Source organism: Dinoponera quadriceps, unplaced genomic scaffold (genome assembly GCF_001313825.1).
Source record: "Dinoponera quadriceps isolate SergipeBrazil2010 unplaced genomic scaffold, ASM131382v1 scaffold1852, whole genome shotgun sequence".
NCBI lineage: Eukaryota > Metazoa > Arthropoda > Insecta > Hymenoptera > Formicidae > Dinoponera > Dinoponera quadriceps.
Genome location: NW_014556131.1, coordinates 52,014 through 71,658, shown reverse-complemented (window position 1 = coordinate 71,658; position 19,645 = coordinate 52,014). Strand labels below are relative to the sequence as shown.

The following is a 19,645-nucleotide window of genomic DNA, read 5'->3' as shown; positions in this document are numbered from 1 at the left end:
TCGAGAAACGGTGGCTGTCCTAACCTTGCCGAACGTTCCATCGGGACCTGCTCGTAATGCGCATGCGCTCGGAAAGCGCTGCGCCGGCGATACCATCGTGGCGGTACCGTGCATCATTCGGCGCGACGTTTGCTGAAAGCACGGTCGACGAGTTTGCTCGGGGTCTGTCGAGAGCGAACGAGTTACAACAGGAAAAAACGCACAGGTACCGAAGATCAACGTGACCATGTCTTCTCCACCTACGAAATTACAGCTGGACGCGACGGCCGTAGAAAACTTCTGCGAGTACCTGCAGATACCGTCGATGCAGCCGGACATTAATTACGGTGAGGCGAAAGTCCGCGAAATTTCACTAGATTCTATTTTCGGACTTTTACTGCAGCGCGTAGAAGAACACATGCGTGAAGAAACGGATCGCGCGTGAAATATAGATCACAATTTGCGCGCGCGCGACGCGAATTGTTTCGTTTTATTTTATAATTTTTTATTTTTGATTTATCTTGGAGATTATTTTTGTCGCGGAACTTTTTGTATTATTGTACAGACCCGCAATCGCTCGGTGTACGCGCGAGTTTACAAGCTTAGATGAACGAGCGAGTTTGAAACACTAATATTGAGACAAAGTATAAGGATTCATCCGATACATATACGATGTTCAAAATGGTTTGAACAAATGGTCTTTTATGCAATTTGGGAACGCGCAACCAACGGTTGAACAAAGAATTTGCTTTTCGAAAACGAATCATTTCATCGGACCATTGTATGAAGTAAAGGCGTTTTTTTTTGCTGTTCACTTACAACTGCGTAGTGATAGTGGCTGTTACTTATCGCTAATTGATCTCGGAGTGTTTAAAAAAACCACTCAATATTTATATGGTAGATAGTACATACTAAACTGAGTAAAAAAAAAAAAACATTAGTAGGCCGGAAATTCAACCTTTTTGAGATATGAATATTTTAGCATCATGATTGACTGTATCAGAATAATGCAAACCGTCTTGGAACTTCGTACGTGTTTCGACGTGTGAAAATATATAGTTGAGTTATTAAGCCGATGATACGCTCAATTTTTATTGGGATAAACATCTCGATACGCGATTGTGAGAAAGAAAGCGGATCGCGCGGAAGAGAAGTAAAATCGCTGCGGTTGTTCGCGCACGAATCGCGCTCAACGACGCGTTTCCGCGTTAATTGAGAAGATTGCCCGGCTCATTGAGCATCGTCGAATATCCGCGAACAGCTCGATAACGAGGCGCCTAAGACGAGACTCCGTTGGGAAAAATACAGCTGCAGAGTTACTCAAAACGGTCCTGTAATTAACTTTACGTATCTCTGGCTTGTGAACATTATCTTTGTTTGTCATCTCGTTATCTGATAACAGAAATATCATTGATATGAAAGCATTCTTCTATTCAGATCTGTATTTGATTTAGTTGGATGCTCCAAATTAATGAAGTTTTTTGCTGTTCGCCTACAATATATATTGATAAACTATTACTTGTGCTAGCTATATGGTAGATAGATAGTACATACTGATAGGTAATACTATACTGAGTAAAGAAACTTTGGTGGAATTTTCGACTCGTTCAATCGTCGAATTCACGCACATTTATTTCTCGCATTTTCGTTTCAGATGACTGCGTGGCGTTTTTACAGAAGCAGGCCAAGTCCCTCGACTTACCGATCAAGATTTATCATGTACATCCCAAAAAACCTATCGTGGTTCTCACGTGGGTAGGAACGGACCCAACAAAGCCGTCGATTCTGTTGAACAGTCACATGGATGTTGTGCCAGTTTTCGAAGTGAGTGCGCATTCTTCTCATCAAGGACACCGCGATCGTATGGAACGTGTCGGGGGGCAATTGATTAATTGATGCAAGAAATGGGCCGCAGAATATACTTTCTTATATCCTTTCTTACGACTTGTAAACTTTGGATAAATTGCGGAAAATACTTGCTTAATCGCTTCGGTGACCGAATTGACATTTTGCCCGGAGAGATCTAACGGAGGCAGTACTTTTCGCAACGCAATTTCTACAATAGGAATTAAAATAGAAGTCGCGTTAACGGGGTTTGACTATCTAAAAATGTTAACCCGGAAGTAAATTGAGCGGTTTAACGTGAAAGGCTGATTCTCCGCGCACCGAAAGAAGATATGTTTAGTACACGATTAAACGTGTATCTTCTCACAATAATATTGATATTAATTATATTCAAATAACACTAGGATATCCGTGCTTTGGTTCTTAGTGGCCGGAAATCAGAGCCGGTATCATTTAATGTTTTTTTTCTTTTTGACATAGGAATGCTGGACCTATCCGCCGTTCAGCGCTCACATAGACGAGAAGGGCAACATTTACGCTCGCGGCAGCCAGGATATGAAGTGCGTGGGTACCCAATACCTCGAAGCAATTCGCAGACTGAAGCTGAGCGGGCAACGCTTCTCGCGAACCATCCACATATCTTTCGTGCCGGACGAGGAGATTGGCGGTCTTCTCGGTATGAAAGATTTCGTGCACACCGAGGACTTCAAGTCCCTGAACGTCGGCTTCGCCTTGGACGAGGGAGTGGCTTGTCCGCAGGAACACTTCTACATGTTCTACGGCGAGAGATCGATCTGGCACGTGGAGGTACACTGCGCCGGCAACACTGGCCACGGCTCGATCATGTTGGACAACACGGCCGCGGAGAAATTGACGACCATCATCAATCGCTTCAATGAGCTTAGGTTGACCGAGAAGGCGAAGCTAGCGGACCCCACGAAATACAAGCTCGGCGACGTGACGTCCGTGAATCTCACGAAAATCAGTGTGAGTGAATCTACAACGCTAATTGTAGAGCGGTCGATCGATATGATAAGAACAAATTATGATCGGTAAAACTTCACAAATAGCATTCTTGTTTACGTACAACAATGTTGTATGTAAACATACAATCCGTAAGGAAGGGGTGGTTTTAAACAGCTGTTCTCGGTTTACATGTCTGTCCCATTGAGAGTTACGCAGTAAGTATCTCTTCATCGCCACCGTTTCTCTGATAGTACGTTGAACCGGTTTATCATCTTCCACTTCCCACTTATTCCCTGTGTTGCAATCATGTCCCGATATTCCATGTTTTTCTCGACTTTCAATCTTTATCGGTTGACTTTTCATTCGTACATTTGTCAATGTCGCAGTTTTCTAACTCGCTGAATGCTTCTCTTTCAGGGTGGTGTACAGACCAACGTGATACCCAAGGAGATCACGGCTATGTTCGACATTCGTATAGCGACCACTGTCGATCACGAAGAATTCGAGGCTACCATTAAACGCTGGTGCGAGGAGGCCGGACCGGATGTAACGTACACCTTCGAAGAGAAAAATCCCAAAGTCGAGAACACGAAGCTCGACGATTCCAATCCTTTCTGGATCGCCTTTAAAAAGAGCTGCGACGAACAGGGTGTCGAACTAGAGATCGGTATCTTCCCGGGAGGCACAGACAGTCGCTACGTGCGCTCGGTGAGTGAAAATCGGACTGCTTTTTGTATTAAAACTTGATATTCGACATTTAAACGATGGCTTGCAAATACGTTCAACACACATTCTACGTGTCACTTTCATTTCATTTTTATTCGGCAGGTGGGCATTCCAGCTATATGCTTCTCGCCGATGAATAAAACCGAGATTCTTCTTCATAATCATGACGAATATCTCAACAAGGATATTTTCCTGAATGGAATAGAGATATATACCAAATTAATACCGGCTGTCGCGAATGTTTAAGAGCATATGTATTAATACTCCAATATTCCGAAAGTGTTAGTTAGTCCGACAGCTAGTTACAGAGAAAAAAAGAGAGATCATCAGTGGTATATCAGTGATATACGCTTGAAGTTGCTGAAAAACTGATAATTATATGCACATATGCGTTATAGCGCGTCATGTTAAAACGTCTATTGCATTTATATACCAATGTTATGCAATTTATGATTTTATCACTGTTAAAAATTAATATTTTGGAATTCGTTGTTATCTTGAAATGAAATTATATTCTCGAAGGAGATAATATGAAAAAGCACGCACAGTCAGCTGTCTAGGTCATAATTCGAGCGAAGAATGTCGTACAAGGGATGAAAGAAATGTACGGATTCCTCACGTTGTCGTATGCTAAATATAAATCGAAGCGTCTCACGCGGTTCTAAAATAATGTAAAGTTTGAAATGGTAACAAGAATACAAATATAATATTACTAAGAAATTATGTGCACTATCTATTATATTATAGTAAGTTTTATATTCAAAATGTCCGCCGATTTATTTATGTGCTTTCGAAATATGCACAAAAGGATTTATGTGCCCCCTTAGATAGATAATCCGTATTTTTAGACAACCTATATTTTTACCTATCAAAAGGGAAGAACACAAAAATCTTATTGCGTGACGTGTCCGTTAATTTCCAGAGGGGAGTAAATTGAAAAACTAGTACAATAAATTCTAAGTAAGAGCGTTACGACTCAGAATTACAAAATTGTCTTGCGAATCATTATAAAGAACCTGATAGAACTTCCAGTCGGTCGTATTAGACAAATGAAATCATTTGATAACTATGCAGCAGACTCAACGAAAGATACCGCATATTTACAGACAGAAGCTAATAAAAGAGAATAGTTACACGTAAGACAAATAGTATAATTATAATAATGATATAATAATATAGAAATAATATATGATTTCGTAAATCAAAACCGACTTAAGCTGCTCACTGGATCTCAACTTTTGCAAATTAAATCACACGGATAAAATCTAAGATGCGATAACATTTTGCTATCTGTGACCAATTTAATGGCGCACCAGTTGGCCTACCTCTCTCTCACACATATGCATGTGGTGCGCACGCAGATTATACACATGCATATGAGACCTACAGTTAAACCCTTTGCACTCGAGGGCTCCGGAGCGGAGCCATTTAAAATTTGTCTTCAAACTCGAGGGCTTCGCTATGGAGACAACGCAAATAACTTTCAGTTCGTAACATAAGGACAAAGACAAATCGTAAAAACTCTTGTGTATAGGATATTCCGCTCTTACTATTTGCATTTGAGTTTGAAGAGTTTGAAGACAAATTTTAAATGGCTCCGCTCCGGAGCCCTCGAGTGCGTTAAATGCCGGTTCCGAACAGCAAAATCTTGGAGAGAGGTTTTTTTGACACGAATATTCTTGGGGTTTGCCCGAAGAGGAGGAGCGTATGAAAAATTTTCTGGCTCTGCCGGGACCTCAAAAGCATAGTAGACCGGTGTCATCTGTGACTTATACATAAAATTGCTTTCAGGTGCAGATTCAAACTTAAATATAATTGCGTTTAATTCTGATATACTGTCTTATATTAATCAATCAATAACGTTCTGTATATCTATGCTATCCAGTACAGTTGAACTGCCAGAATCGTGAGTGATCTCTACTCTTATTTCACTATCCTTCAATAATTGTATTACTTCGATCCTACTTCATTCCTACAATACACACCTTAAACACCTGTTAAAAGATAACAAAGACCCGTCATTCGACACGGGCGAGTCTTAGTCGAACATTCATGTGTTGTCCCGACTGTGTACAATTTGAGGAGAGACCATAGAACAACTAAGCGCGATCATTATGAAGGATAAAACTTTGAAATGCGAAGCTTGCAACGAGGATCCGGACGAAAGGGCTGTGAGAATCTTATGCGAGTATCTGCGGATACCGTCGGTGCATCCGAACGCTAAATATGGTAAGCGAACACACTGGTGCCTCCAGTAGATTCCATTTAATTATTAGTATCACGAGTCTAATATGTTATTGATTTATATTCATTGGCGAATACTGTAGTAATAAAAGCCCATTTACAATTTCAAGCCAGTTTTTACACTTCGGATAGAACAGTATCTAAAGATTATTAGCATAAATTGTCTTAAAATCGGATCAAATTTAGATCATGAAACACACGCCGTACATTAGTGGCTATATATCAAATAACAGATGTTCAGTGCGTTACATAACGCAGAAATTGAATGTAGCCCGATCAATTGTGAGCGACACAGGTGTGTCTGGAAACTCTTGGCGGGTGGTATATATTTTTAAAGATATTTTAAAAGATTCTAAAAAGGAAGAAAATTCACTCCGCGAGGCTAAGTTTCTACAATCGACACAAGCTTCTAAAAGACAGTTCGTCTTACTTTTTCAGGCGTCTTTTTGAATACCTTGGAAACATTCCGCCATTATACGGCACATTAAATTACGGTCGCGTAACAATCGTATTCAGCAGCTCCTTCGATTGTTTTAGAAGAATGCGTCGCGTATTATATTAACGATGGCCGAGACCTTGAACTTGCCAGTTAAAGTGTACTATCTTCACCCTGACAAGCCGGTGGTAATTGTCACATGGGCAGGAATGGAGCCGGGCGATTCTCTTGAACAGTCACATGGACGTTGTCTCGGTCGAAGCGGTAACGCACTTTTTATTTGCTTGAGAATCCTGCGAGGGCTTGCGTCACGCCACATTAGCCGGTTAAATGATTGATTGATCCAGCACAAATGGACGTTTCCGCCGTTCAGCGCGCACATGGACGAATATTTACGCACGCGGCGCCCAGGACACGAAGGCCGTGGGAATAAAATACGTGGAAGCGATTCACAGACTCAAGCCGAACGGTCGGCGTCTCTCGCGCACCGTGCACGTTTCCTTCGTGCCGGACGAGGAGACCGGCGGAGTACTCGGGATGAAGGAATTCGTGCAGACCGCGTACTTCAAGTCGCTAAACGTCGGCTTCGCGTTGCACAAGGGCTCCCCGATTTAGCCTTCGACGTGCTCTACATTGGCAGGACTAAGTGGAACGTAAATATAACTTGCGAAGGCGGCTCGACTGCGCTGGGCAACACGGCCGCGGAAAAAATGCGGATCGTGTTCGATCGTTTCCTGGGCTTCGGAGAGAAGGAGGGAGCAAAGGATTCCAGCGACATGGTGTCTATCAATCTCACGGGACTTGGTGTAAATAATATCGTGCTTCTATATGTAAAATGTTGCCGGCAGAATACGGCAAGACTTGACACAACCGAACAGGAGGATCTGTCGCTTCATTTAAGTGGTACATATATAGATTCCGTTCGGTTTCCAATCTGTCTTCATACTCTGCTAGCAGATTCTGTTGTACTTTTATTAACAAACTGCCGAAAAAATTAAAAGCAAAAACACTGCTTGTGTGTGCGAATCCAGACAGCATAAACTTCTAAAAGACGTGACTAAAGAGAGAAAAAGTAGGAACGTCTTTCGGAAGCTTGGGCTAATAAGAGCGGCTTTTACTGCTCGAGAAGTACAAAAAAAACTATCGAACCATTGCACGTAGAAACCATAAAGAAGGCGCAGTTCAACAAATCTCTTTCAGGGCGGTGATGGGGACAACGTTATACCGAGAGTATTCTCTACCGATATTCGATATTCGTCTAGCGTTGATCACGAAGAGTTCGAGGCTACTATCCAGCGCTGGTGCGAGGAAGCCGGTACGGACCTAACTTACAAATTCAATCAGAAGAATCCTAAGATCGAGGGCACCAAAGTTGACGATACCAATCCGTTCTGGGTGGCCTTCAAGAAAACTGCCAATGACCTCGATACAAAGCTCCAAATGATTGTTAACCCCGCGGCCTCGGATGCTCGCTATTTACGCCAGGTGAGCTGCCTTTCTTGCGCATATTGCGCATTTAATTTCTTAAATATCTCGATGAATTTCACTTCACGCTGCGTGGTTGTTCAATATATTTCAGTAGTAATAATCAAATATATATGCAATAAACACAGACTACTGTCTAAACCGAACATAATACGCTTTTTAAACTGGAAAAATCAACTTAATACTGGCACGTTGCCTTCATTGATTTCAAAGACCCGCCAATAAGCATACCGCATTCGCTTTTATAGTGAAATTTGAAATTGTTTTGCTTCGCAGATGAGCATACCCGTTTTAGGCTTTTCGCCGATAAACAAGACAGAAGTCACAGGTATTCACAGTGATAACGAGTATTTGAACAAAAGGATATTTTTAAAACGAATAGATATATACATTGAAATAATACAGGCTGTCGCAAATGTTTGAACATGAACTTTCTCGATACCGTAATCAGTCGTTTCTTTTTTTGTGGAGTATTTTCCGCAGACTCGTTAAAAAATGTTTCATATATAATCATGTATAGAACATGTCCCCATATATAAAAATATATATTTATATATGAAAATATACACAAATATATATATATATATTTGTGTACGAAGAGAAAATGAAATAACTTCCTTTCGATTTCCGAAGAATAGTAAAACCCAAACAGCACGTAAACGTTCGCTTTACGTTCACTTGGTTTGGTTATATTCAAACAAAGTGGGAACGTTCGAAGAACATACGTTTTAGAACCTTTGATATATATCTTACATAGCAAAAGTGTCGCACAATTATGCTGCTCTATTATAATTCCATTTTTTAATTAAAATATATACATCTTAAAGTTTGATTATGTCCATTTATAATAAATTATAAAAAAATATATTAATTGCTAAAAAATATTAATAAATTAATATCTTCATCTTCAAGATGTATATACTATAAATCTTCAAGTTCTTTAATAATATAAGTAGTACTGTGTTTCCACTACGTCTCCTGATGTCGTTCAAATTCAGCGCCCAACAACATGGCTGACAGTCACGTAAACAATGACCACAAAGAAGCAGACAGCTATTGTCGCAACTGTATGTAGTTGAACTGTGTCACGGCTGCCTGGGCAACGTAGAACTCGGACCTTAAGCCCCCGTATCGGATTGGGGATTGAGATTCCCAAAGATCCCCTAAGGCAAAATCACTACGATTTATCGTTTAATAAAGTTGCGTTCGGGAATCAACATTGTGTGCACACCACTAGACACTAGTTGTATTCGGAAACATCGCGAACTCTTTGATATGCTTTTGTGACTTCAGGCTCTGAAGCCGTGGTGGTTGTAAGCAGTAGGTAAAAGCAGAAACTGTCGACTACCAGCGCGAGTTCTAATTGGCTGTTGCTTTTCTGCTTCCTGCTTTTCCGTCAAGATGTGAATTCTCCCTCAGTGGTTGTTTACGAAGAAGCGTTCGGGGGTTAGTTTCAAGTTAAAACTATGAATGTTTCTCTATAATCTTGGTATTTCATGTTGTGCCCTGTTCTGTCTAACAACAAATCCTTTTCGGATTTATACAAAAAGAATGTGATAATCCGGTCGCTATTTGAGACAGAAAAGGGCAGGACTAGAGTTCTAGATGAATAGAGAAGCGACATTGAGGGAAAATATCTGAGATCGGCAAAAGCATCGACGAGTTTAGCAACTCGAAACCATTATCTTTCTTCCGAAACGGATCTCGCCAGTTATCCGAAAGATGGCAGGGTAAGTGTTTGGAAGTACTACTCGACCGAAAACCGCGTTTTTCTGATGGTAATCAACAAAACAAGTTATAAAAAGATATTTGTATGTATTTTAAAGAAGGGACATTTTACCTAACAATTTAAATTTTATTTTCAATCGAACTTCTTTCTTTACACGTCTACATTGTCATTTATATTAACCATGAGATCGGAGCAAAAGAAAAAAAGAATCATGGACACATTCACAATGGCCAGGAAAAATATATCGAAATAGAGGGAAATAGTAATTATTTAGAATAGATAACATGTTTTTATGTGCGTATATTCATTATTAAAGGTTGCATCTTGTCAAAGTTTGTCAGATTTTTCACCTTACTAATAAGTCTATTTTATATTAAAATAATAGGTTCTGAAAAAATTAGTAAAGGCCCCTACGCAAGATTTGGAAACTGAATTTTGAAACTATTCTGTCTTCATGAGCCTCCTTATCGCCAAACAGTTATCAACTTGCTTCGAAGGATTTGGGCTTTACTAGCTTTTACAAATTTTCTTATCGCAAAAGAAATTGCAATGTGGAATTCTTTTGCAGTAAGAAAATTTGCAAGAGTTAGAGAATCTCAAGTCCTCCGAGGCAAGTTTGAACGCCGATGAGGAGGCGAGACTCATACAGACGAAATAATTTTCAAGCTCAATTCTCAAATCTTGCGTAAGGGGCCCTTGCTCATTTTTTCAGGATCTGTGATTTCAATAAAAATAGATTCACGAATTTAGTAAGGCGAAAGATTTAAGCGTCGATAACAACTCAAACTTCTTTTATTTTAACAAACAACGAGCGACGAATAGAACCTTCTGAAGGTTACCTAAAATGGTTACTTCTATGATATGTGTCAAGGTCAAAGTCATAGGAGCTGGGTCCTCTATTCGGTATATTTATCTTTTCCAATAATCATTTATAATAATCGATCTTGTTCCGTATACGACATTGTATGATTTCTTCAAGAGTATTAACGTCTCGACATTGTATAGATTCAACGAAGAATTTTTTGCTGTTGCGTTCAAAACAATTAAAAATATACCGTCAATTATCCGCCCTCTATTGTATTTTCTTTTGCCAAACTTTGCTTAATTTCTACTTCTATGATAATGTCTGGCCCATTTATTATCGTCGAAGTACCGTTCTGACCAATAGATCATCGTTTCTCTTATAAAATTTGACCAGTCAGTAATTGCTTGTCGTTCTACGTTGAATTCGCTCTTCAAAAAGATTTTTCGTGCAATGGCGATAATAATAAATATTGTACAATAATAAATTAATAATATGTAGTTAGAGATAAATGTACATTATTGAACCACGTTCCCATATGCCACGATTGCCAGAAGTTGTAACGAGAATAAATCTATTACATCCCACGTTTTTCTTTTTTCACTTTTGGCACATTCATATTAAATTTTCATTTAATATTGTATGTTTGTTGCAATATTGTACACAACTTTAGTAAGTATAGCACTGTGGCATCGTAAAAAATCAATGGTTGTTATATTATAGGAGAAAATGTAATGCAATGCTTGTCGAAGAATAACAACGACAATTTTTCATCATTCACTTCCATCGTTAGAAGTCAACTGAGTGAGCAATAAATAGAGAATTCAGCTGATATTTAGAACCGATGTGTTTACAAACATGAAGGATTTTGTAGCGAAACTTTTATAGAATTGATCTTTACCATTTTCAATATACTTTGGCGTTTTCGATTTTTTCCCGAAAAAACCTTGTGCTCCCTCTTTAAAACTTATACAAATACCTTATCGTAACTTATTTTGTTGATTACGACAAAAAGAGAAGCAGTTTTCGATGGAGTAGTACTTCCAAACATTTACCGATGGCAGAAATGTATAGAAAGTAACAAAGATTATTTCGAAGATTGAAAAATTATTAGTTTTCCTGTAAATAAACAGCATATTTTCTTTAAAAAGGTCGAGAATTGAGTTGTATATATTTTCAAATATATTTCATCATTACTATGCTAAGCATTAGTATTTAAATACTCAAATTAATGATAAGGTAGTATTTAATCACTGCGACTCTAAGCACTGAAATATTGTGAGCTCTATAATTTAATCATTACGAATTGTTAATAATAGTGTTTCAAATATTCAAAATAAATAATTAATCACTGGCAGTACTCATTTAGCAGTAATAAATTTCTGTAAGGAGCGCTGTAAGAGATATGTAGGGATAACCTCAGTATATTGCTTACAATTCATTCAGTATAAGAATAGTATATGTGAGTGATATCATGTACCATCTGGGATAAAGTACCATTTCTAAAAAAATATGCATTTCAGTATGATGCTTAATAATATTATGCTATACCGATATAAAATTCTTATATTTCAGTATTCAATTCTCTTATCGTATTATGTCTCGAAAGGAAAAGATACGAAATAAATCTTTTGAATTAAATTGCAGCAATACAAACAACACGTGGTAATTGAAAGAGAATGGAATATTTTCTTACATTATAAAGTATTATTATTTGTTATTTCCTTCTCTTTTTTATCATTCATTTGTTACGAATAATCGTGGTACATGAAATGACTATTCGAGAAATTTTATTGCAACGTACATATATTGTCACGATATTACGACAAAAAAACGAAAGAAATACAGCCGGTAAATATCGAGATGCGATTGAATTAATATGGTATCGCATCTCTGGTTACAGAAAAATCAGGATGTACAGCTCTGGGCAGCGTGTACAGCACGGTGAGTGGGACGTAGGACCCCGATTCCAACACGGATCCAGGCAACGAGGGATTGTGTGGAAACTTTAAACCGGCCTCGGGAGTGCAGTTCGCGGCACCGTTCACTCAACTACAGGGTGTCTCGTTTTTACGATGATTAAATAAAGTAAGTAATGAGAGTAATTCATGATAAATGTACGTACGCATCGTCTCTCTGGAGATGGTTTCACCGAATCGCCGGACAGTCGTGTGATGCTTTCGTGTATTTTCGTAACCAATTGAAAGTATCCCGCGCACTTCAAAGATCGTTCTTGAACGAAGAGATTTTCTGCCATGTTACTATGTATAGTCCATACTTTCATTGTGAATGTCATACATTTTTTTGACGTAACACGCATTTTCTTCTCCTCGTTTTTTTCCCCAGACAATAATCAAAAGGAATCGCGACGTGTTTAAAAATTTCAAACCCGATGTGAGTGAACTTAAAGATCCCAAATTAAACCGAATCAAACACAGAAGATTCGAATTAATATCCCTTTTTTCACGCGAACGTATTGTGATAAGCGTGATACGCCGTGGACACCCTGTATAACCCAGGCACACCCGTGCTCATCCGCACCGCACGCACGGCACTCGCGCACATATGTATACGCATAATATGTACACGAGGGTAAGCGATTTCAACGCGCAGCAAGCGAGCGAACGAGTAGCGGCGCTGCACAATTTACGCATCTACACGCCAGATCGTCATCATCATCATCACCATCCGTTGGATGAACCCTACCAACCATCTTTCCTTGATTCTCCTTTCCTTTTTATCCCCACGGTTTGAATGCGACGGAAGGGTTTTTACGTGTCCTTGGACCGGATAGCATTTCCTGCGCGCTATCTTACAACGCGGCACCTGTTATGAAAACGCATCGCCATCAACGATGTTTGATTTTAGATCACTATCGAAGGCAATCGAGGCTATCAGCGTCTGTTTCCGACCTTTAGCTTGGTTTGATCATCCACCGCAGACTCAATAATTTTTACCGCAAAAATCAAGCTACTTCGGGCGTTTTTTAAATGTTTACTCGCTTCTCGATGAGAGATCATTTTCGCAACGTGCTCTCTTCTTATTTGAACATCCGACATATTTTATTTTCCATCGTTTGGAAGAATTAATGGAAAGTTGGACGTTGAATCTCCTCGCGATTCCTTAGCTTTCGGGTCACTGCACGCACAGCGTGCACGAAATGTGAAGCCCCCGGTTGAGGACGTTGCTCCGTCCGACGTTGTTCCGCGTTGCCTTGGCTGAAAAAGTCGTCGAACGAGAATATGCCAGTGCATCGACCACGGGGTTGTCGAGTAGGCCAAAGGCCCGCAAATAGAAACCAGTTTTATCTTCTTAATTGCGAGCACGCTCAGTTCTTTCTTCTTATTAGATTCCTCTTTTGCGAATGTGTTACAAGGTCGTGCTGAAATGGCGTACGCCTCCCGCAAATTTACATTCTTGCATAGGGAAAGGGAAGTTTTGCATTACTGACACGCGTTTTCTCTTCTTTTCAATGCTATGTGCCGTCTCGTAAAAAATCCAGTTGGAAAAAATTACGCTTTTCTATATGCGCTGATTGTTAAACATGTATCCTATGCACAAAGAAATATAGTATCACGTATAGTATAGTAATAATACGCAGATGGAGGGGATCGGGTGCAAATATACAATTATTCGGAAATAAAATCATACATGTAGTTAGAATGAATGATATCTTTGGACAGTCACAACGGAATATATATTCGCTTTGGAGGCGCAACGCGGGAGAATTTTTTCGGAAGCTGAACGAACGAAACGCGTCAGGCGAGGAGGAAGAGCGCGGCAGCAACGCCGCGAACGACGAACGAGTAGGTCGGAAAATCACATATGAGAGTGCCACCATACGTGTGCACGCGTGAGTGCGTGCGTGCGTGCGTGGCTGTGCACAGCCAACCGCTGCTTCTTTCGTATAGATGCAGTTTTAGGAAATCACGCGATACACGTGGCAACGTTGCTTGCATTCCACATGTCCAAACCGGTTTGCGGGTTGCCGACCCACTAACACTCGCCTAATACAGATAAACCCACGCCCTATATGTGGGGTACGTCGCTTATTTTTTATTGCGACCAGGGCGAACTGGTTGCGTTGCCTGGCGCGCCCAGTGTGCGTGCACGGTGCTTCACTGATTTTTAAAGTCATACAAAAAAACTTGCCGACCTAAAATTATGCGGCTGGCCAGGGCCGGTCGTAGTCGACGCCGCTCGGCGATGTTGCTTCTCATTAATAATGCGAGAAACTCGAATTTATCTACGATGAAATAAATTTACGAAGAAGTCTCACGAATATAAAAGTAACCGCCACGAATAAGTTCAATTATGAACATGAAATTCTGCCGATAATTCGCGATCGAACCGAATTGCATATTATCATTGTGTCATTATTAACACAATTGTACATATAACGACGATGGAACGATCTAATTTATTTTATAATTGCTGCTATATCTGCCTCGCTAATGTCATTTAAATAAGGAAGTCGTCAACGAAGACCAACGAGGACTTTTCTACAGAGACTCTCGGAAAATATTTTCTAGGCTCGAGGCACCGAAATCTACGAAATCTACGAAAATTTAATAGTCGAATGCTATTTCTATATTTTTACGAAACGCTATTTCTAATCTCCCGGCGTGCACACACATTCACACTTTTGATACAGCTGCTTATACCTGCTGTTCCATGTCATCCAAATTATAGGTGGTACCCAAGGGATCCACCTGAGAATATCAGCATCAGGCAAACGGTAAATGCTTTTTTTTTTACCTCAACGGTCGGTCGACTTTCCCAAAGACTCATCCCCGATGAGTATCGCTCTCAATCCGTTCTTGAAGTACCGACATCGGGTCGTTCCCGAGAAGAAAAGCGCTAATTACAACGCAAAATACGACACTCTCTCTCTGATTTACGCGAAATATCATTCTATTCTTTGTCATCCTGTCGCCAACTAATTACATGAGCGACAAGGGAACGATTCTTCAGCTGTTAAAATAATATATGTGTAATATTTAAATGTTAAATATAGATTTCTCGAAGCATCAGCCATTATGCGACATTACACAGTAAAAAATCTTTCGTCCAAATGTTAAAAAATGTTTTCTTGTGTTATCGACTTTTGAGCAAAATCTCAGTATCAAATTAATACACAGCTTATATCATCGTTATTATTTTCGTGACGTTTGCATGTATTAAATTTATATCAATTTAGTAAGTTGATGTTTTTGCGTGTCATTTAAAAATGAAACATTATTTTGAGTTATTTTAACATTAACATAATTGTTAAAGTGAGTCTTCAAATAAGGTCATAAATTTCGATATATGAAATAATCAGATTAACTAAAACTAAATGTTTCTATTACGAATAATTTAAGTTAAAGTAATTTCATTCATGTCTTAATATAACATGAAAAATGTAAGTAGCGCTGCGTAGCGCAGTCGATTGAGGATATGTCGAGACAATCTATAACATAAGAAAAAATGTGTTCTTCATGAATTAAAATGTTAAAATGTAATGTTACATTAAAACATAAAATAAATGTTAATAAATGTAATACTTAATTTACTCACATTATACGGACAGATATGTTCCAACAAAATTTTTTACAAATTATTTTAACTACTTTTCCACGTATTTTTTAACTATCCCTCTTGTTATTCCAATATCATACTTTAAGTTAAAATAATATATATATGTAAAGTAAAATATGTTTGTGTCAAATAACTAACGTTCAATGTGTTAAGAAGTAACACATGGACGAATATATTATTTTAACACCAAATTTAAAATAGACTTTCTGAGACATACGAAAAATATTAAAATTGATGATTTATTTCTTCCTGTGTGTGACTTTAGCAAGAAATCGTTTGTATTTCTTTCGAGTCATCACATACGTATGCGTTCTTAAATTCATTTACACACGCGCTACAAAGAAACAGCAGTTTCGGTGAATTTAACGGTAGGTTATACTATGATTATATTATCCTTCGTGACCGGATGATGATCGGCGGAAGTCAACGCGATGCGAGCGTGAACTTGAGCTGCCGTCATGAAATTTTTAGTTACGACCTTTCGTCCATCGCTCGTGACAGGAAGCGTACACGTAATATGAAAAGTGTACATGAGATTATAATGTTTCGTGTGTCCATTTTGCATGGACGCTTTTGCTACCGACTTAAATTTATGAATTAATAACTTCTACGTTAAGAGAACAAGATTCATCTCAAAAGAATTGTAGAACATACAAAATTTGGAGAATTTTCTTAACTCGAAATTTCGTCATAATCTTTTCAACCGCCAAAACGTTAATTAATCAATATAGTTATGTAACATAAGTTAAAAAATTATTATATTACACTATATGTTCGCACGTTGATATCAAGATACGTCCAAATTATGAGCGATTGAACTGCTAACAATGGTTCTTTCTTCGCAGATATACGTTTATCGTAATATCGTACTTATCGTTATCATATCGTGTGGTATACCTCAACGGACATTCGAGTTTCTCTTCGATATTGAGTATTTTGTATACTTCCGGGTCTCTACTTAAAATAGATAACGTGAGATATGATGGACAAATAGGCTATGTATATATATGCTATATACATATGTTGAAATTACATATTGAATTATAATTCAATTATATTACATTCAATTGATCGAATTATATTAAATTATAAATATATAAATGTGTAAATAAATATATAAATATAAATATAAATAAATAAATAAATAAATAAATAAATAAATAAATATATATATATATATATATATATATATATATATAATTGAATTAATTGAATTATAATTATACACATACTTATTTTAATGTAATATTCTCCGATATTACAGGAATTTTGTCGCGACACTTTTCGGCATTGTAACTTCTCTAGATTTTTACGCAAGGACATTCTACGTTTTATTCAAAACTGCTTCTTGACCGTTTCGCATTTTGCGCAACGTGAGGTCGGCCTGCATAACACCTGTTAAACAGCCGACCGATAAATAGGGTATTACGGTCAATGGTTATAGTCAGCATTGAAAGCCGCCGAAAGCTAGAACGAATTTAGTTGAGGTGCATGAAAGAAAGAGAGGGTGAGAAAGAGGGAGGGGGAGGGGAGCGATAGAAAATGGTGAGGGAAAGAGGAAGAGAATGACAGAGGAAGAACGTCAAGGTGTTCTTTCAATTGCAAGGAATAATTGCACTTGACGCTCGAAGGGTAGCAACGTATGCCAAGGGTGTCAGGTTCACCAACCAAAGGATACTTTCTTCCATTATACTAGCGACAATGTATCAGCAGGTAGCTGATCATCGATCGGGAGTCCGCGGTCAATGGCCTTGCAACACAACGGGCGCGAAGGGCGAGGCCATGCTGTTAACGTGCGTGGTTCGGTATCGTGTTGCGTAGCACATATGTACGTATGCAACACATGTGTGCGTATGGCGCGCGCGTGCACCACTCACACGTGAGCACGTGTGTGTGTGTGTGTGTGTACGCGGATTATGCATGTAAGATGGGCTATACAAGTGCTGAGAGACTCGAAAAGACGTCACGATCTCTGTCACGTAATATGAGAGAATAAGAGAGAGAGAGAAAGAAAGAGAATTTTGAAAGCCAACTGCGCGATGCAAGCAGCTCCTCTCACAGGCTTACGACGAACCTGTTTTCCCTTTTTCATCCTACCACTCTTACCGTAACGAAGAGGTGGTAGGATGAAGGGATCCTTCTTTTCGGAATATTGGTCAGAGATAAACAATTTCTTTCTCTCTCTCTCTCTCTCTCTCTCTCTCTCTCTCTCTTATTTTGGGAGACGGGCGACTTTTGTATTAATTAAGAAAATCTGATTTTTTTGAACTGGGATAGTTCTTATTAATAATGATAAAATAAAATAATAATAATATAATTATTCCCCGAAATACCGCGGGTTTGTTTCGCTTTGAAATTATAGTGGCACAGTTATATTATACTCATATAAATGTCTTCATTAAACTTTCGCAAATTGACGTACAACATCTTCACGAGATTTCCGAACTCTGTCGCTGAATTATAAAAAAAATAAAAGCACAAAGTGAGGGACGGGTTTAAAGAATGCCCTATGTAATGTTATATGTACACAGTTGAATCAAACAAATGGCATTACGTGAACCACCGTTTCGTTGTCGTTATGCCATCGTTGTCGCGTCATCGAGAGATACGCGCAATTGTAGAAGCTGTCAGGCAATGTTCAGGAAGTCTGATAGTGAACAACATCGGGCACCGATTGTTTGTTCACATAGTTGGTCCGGCTCCTATATCACTATCATGGTTGCGATAATACTTTTCCCTCCGACTTATCACTGCCTCGTTTATGCACTCGCTGATCATCGAGACTCGAATCGCTGTTTCGAATAACCAGCTGGGTTTTTCCCGATCGGATAAAACATTAGTCTCGGGTACAAGAACGCTTTTTGTGAATCACATTTTACGTAATTCTTCGACGATTCGAAAATAATTTGAAGATAGTTAAAGGCCGCAACTTTCGATAAAATCTATCATAGGTGTTAGAACTATAGATAAATATCAATACGTGAGCTGAAACTGCCAACACTTTATATACGCGGTACTGGATTGAAAAGTGATTTGAAAATAGTTCAAGACTCTCGATGAAATCTATCGCAAGTGTTGGAACTATTTCATATTTATTGGTATTTCATCATTTTTATTCTTGTATGTGCGTAAAGGTTATTTAAAAATAGTTTACGGCTTCAATAAAACACGTCAGAAACTATAGGATTCTTCTAGAACTATAAGATGAAGTAGTTTAAATTATTTTTTTGGAGGTTACCAGATGGCTCTTCATAACTTATTAGAAACTATAGAACTATTCCAAGTGCAAATAGAACTTGTGTCAAATTTTGTGGTGCTAAAAATAAGGTAATCAACTTTAAATCGGCAAAATGAAAGATCATGGAAACATCGTGGTATAACTGGTATGTATACCCGGTACTTCAATACGTTTGAACATGTTTTTTCGCGAATTCGGAATATAGCCGATGTGCGATAATTATACTGATTGGTCAACTTTCTTATCGCTTAATTCTAAAGGACATTCTGTTTCAGTCGCCAAAGACTCAAGCAACTCTCCTCTTGTTGCAACCGAAAATGCATTTTGTAATTAGTAGCCGCCATTCTTCGCGACGGGATATTGTGGAATGCTTTATATCTTCTGCAAATTGTTTTCAAATATAAATTCTTCTATTGTAGATATCAACTGAATTTCCTGAATTACATTAACGGAAAATGTGTTCAAACCGACAACGAGTGTAAACCCCTTTGCAGGACAGTTTGGACACCGTTTCTTTGAATATACTCGATCAACGCAGCCAAAGTCTAACGAGAGAATTTATTTTTGAGTAATTTTTAGATGATAGGTTTTCTCATTGAACGGCGCCTCGACGTG

The 19,645-nt window shown here is 38.7% G+C and overlaps 1 protein-coding gene and 1 pseudogene across 1 annotated transcript; both read left to right on the top strand.

The window, feature by feature from the left end:
* Positions 1 to 116: 116 nt before the first annotated feature.
* Positions 117 to 4,239, top strand: LOC106746890 (aminoacylase-1-like). The gene is made up of 5 exons (XM_014624024.1): positions 117 to 326; positions 1,634 to 1,803; positions 2,305 to 2,811; positions 3,208 to 3,498; positions 3,619 to 4,239. The coding sequence occupies exons 1-5, from the start codon at positions 227 to 229 to the stop codon at positions 3,760 to 3,762; spliced, it is 1,212 nt and encodes a 403-aa protein (XP_014479510.1). The 5' UTR covers positions 117 to 226; the 3' UTR covers positions 3,763 to 4,239.
* Positions 4,240 to 5,101: 862 nt separating this feature from the next.
* On the top strand, positions 5,102 to 8,233 carry LOC106746893 (annotated as a pseudogene).
* The last annotated feature ends 11,412 nt before the right edge of the window (positions 8,234 to 19,645 follow it).

Coding starts and splice junctions, on each gene's coding strand:
- LOC106746890 (XM_014624024.1), top strand. CDS start 227: ATGTCTTCTCCACCTACGAAATTACAGCTGGACGCGACGGCCGTAGAA. Junction 1,804..2,304: donor ATGTTGTGCCAGTTTTCGAA/GTGAGTGCGCAT, acceptor TTTTTGACATAG/GAATGCTGGACCTATCCGCC. Junction 2,812..3,207: donor TGAATCTCACGAAAATCAGT/GTGAGTGAATCT, acceptor CTTCTCTTTCAG/GGTGGTGTACAGACCAACGT.